Raw genomic sequence first — 1789 nt, forward strand, 5'->3', positions numbered from 1 at the left:
AAGGGATCAACATCCAGTGACTTCGAATCGTGAGCAACGCACAGAGACAATCAATTGTGAATATAAGGGATTTAATAAATGAAACTATATCTAACATATAACTAAACTAAGCAAAACACATATGTATATATATATATATATATATATATATAGAATGAATTTGCCTATATAAATATATATATGTACATACATATATGTACTTTCATATTTGAAGCCGGACCATATTAAGAAAATAAGCTTTTATTTTTCAAAATAAACTTAAATGACAATTTCAGCATTTACAAACTGTCCAGGAACAACTACAAGATCAAATCAAGTGTTCAGTCCTTTGGCAGTGGAATCCCCACCGCTGATTGGCTTTGTCCCTGCATTTCCTCTCGAGCTCTGTCCACTTGTTGCTGTGTGCAGTAGTCCTGCAGGAAGACCGACGCCAGGTTCCTGAGGCGCGGGTTCTGTGTGAAGGAGAAGCGCAGCATGCACTGCACCACAGCACCGTCTGTGGTCTCAGCGCGCGAGGCTGCTGTGGTCAGGTTCATTAATGTAGTGATGGCAGAGAGAACCGTCTCATCTCTGTTACTCGACAGGCAGGATATCACTAATGGGACTCCGCCACTTTGCAGGATCTGATCACGGGACTCCCGCTCCATGCTGAGGTTACACAAACCACCTGTAAGATTTCAAACAGTTTGTTGGTTCATGTGAATAGATTATAACAGCAGTTATAACAGCTATACTAACCAATTCCAAACTCCACAAAGTTCTCATTCTCTTCTGTCAGCATGTCCAGGAAGAGCTCAGTGATCTGGAGCAATCGCAGTGCTTCCATGTTGGATGGATCATAGGCAAAGTTGGCCAGGTTTGCCAGCACTTGCTCTTTAGCCTCTGCCAAGAAGTGAAAAGACAAATGATGAGACAGTTTTCAGACAACCTAATACCTTTATTATAAAGATGGCTGTAAACAGTTACTGTATGTACTGATCACAGTCTGTCAAGTATAGGAATATAGAATGTGCAAACTGCTTCAAGCACAAATATATAAAGATGTAGTGCATCTGCAAACAGTGACATACCCTCACTGTCAGTGTCCTGAAACTCTGTGACCAGACCCTGCAAGTACTCTAACCGGTCAGACGCTGAGTAACGACTCTTTCCTGCCATCACAGATGAATCATGGGTAACATGGGTTTAACACCTGCAGACAGACAGACAGACCGTCAGTTTGAAATACTGATAGACAGACAATCAGACAGACCAACATATAGAAAAAGCTATATACGGTTTTATCACACCGTATAGATAGGTAGATAGATAGATACTGTATTACAAAAATACCATATTACAATACTATATTACAAGAAAATTCGTAATAATTATGTTTTATTACACCATATAAAACAAAAAGTGTGTGATACTAATCTAATCTGTTTCACAATATTAATAGATGACAACAATGGACCATCAGTTTGTAATACTGATAGACAGTCAAACAGACCAACATATAGAAAAAGCAGTTTTATCACGCCGTATAGATAGATAGATAGATACTGCGTTACAAAAATACCATATTACAATACTATATTACAAGAAAATTCGTTGTTTTATTACACCGTATAAAACAAAAAGTTTGTGACACTGATCTAATCAGTTTCACAATACTAATAGATGACAATAATAACAGCAATAAAGACAAGAAATTAGGCAAAAGTGACTCACTTGTGCAGAATAACGCTGATGAAATTAATTCGTGCTTCAGCTATGAACTTGAAACCTTCAGTTTCATATCTACAGA

At 38.0% G+C, this 1789-nt stretch overlaps 1 protein-coding gene across 1 annotated transcript; it reads right to left on the reverse strand.

Moving 5' to 3' along the window:
* Window positions 1-291: 291 nt before the first annotated feature.
* armc7 (armadillo repeat containing 7) lies at window positions 292-1789 on the reverse strand. Its single transcript, XM_016499900.1, has 4 exons — window positions 1714-1789; window positions 1071-1192; window positions 739-882; window positions 292-667 (listed from the first exon to the last, which is right to left on the reverse strand). The coding sequence occupies exons 2-4, from the start codon at window positions 1156-1158 to the stop codon at window positions 321-323; spliced, it is 579 nt and encodes a 192-aa protein (XP_016355386.1). The 5' UTR covers window positions 1159-1192; window positions 1714-1789; the 3' UTR covers window positions 292-320.

The sequence above is a fragment of the Sinocyclocheilus anshuiensis genome, unplaced genomic scaffold, assembly GCF_001515605.1.
Source record: "Sinocyclocheilus anshuiensis isolate Anshui unplaced genomic scaffold, SAMN03320099.WGS_v1.1 scaffold230, whole genome shotgun sequence".
NCBI classification, from domain to species: Eukaryota; Metazoa; Chordata; class Actinopteri; order Cypriniformes; family Cyprinidae; genus Sinocyclocheilus; species Sinocyclocheilus anshuiensis.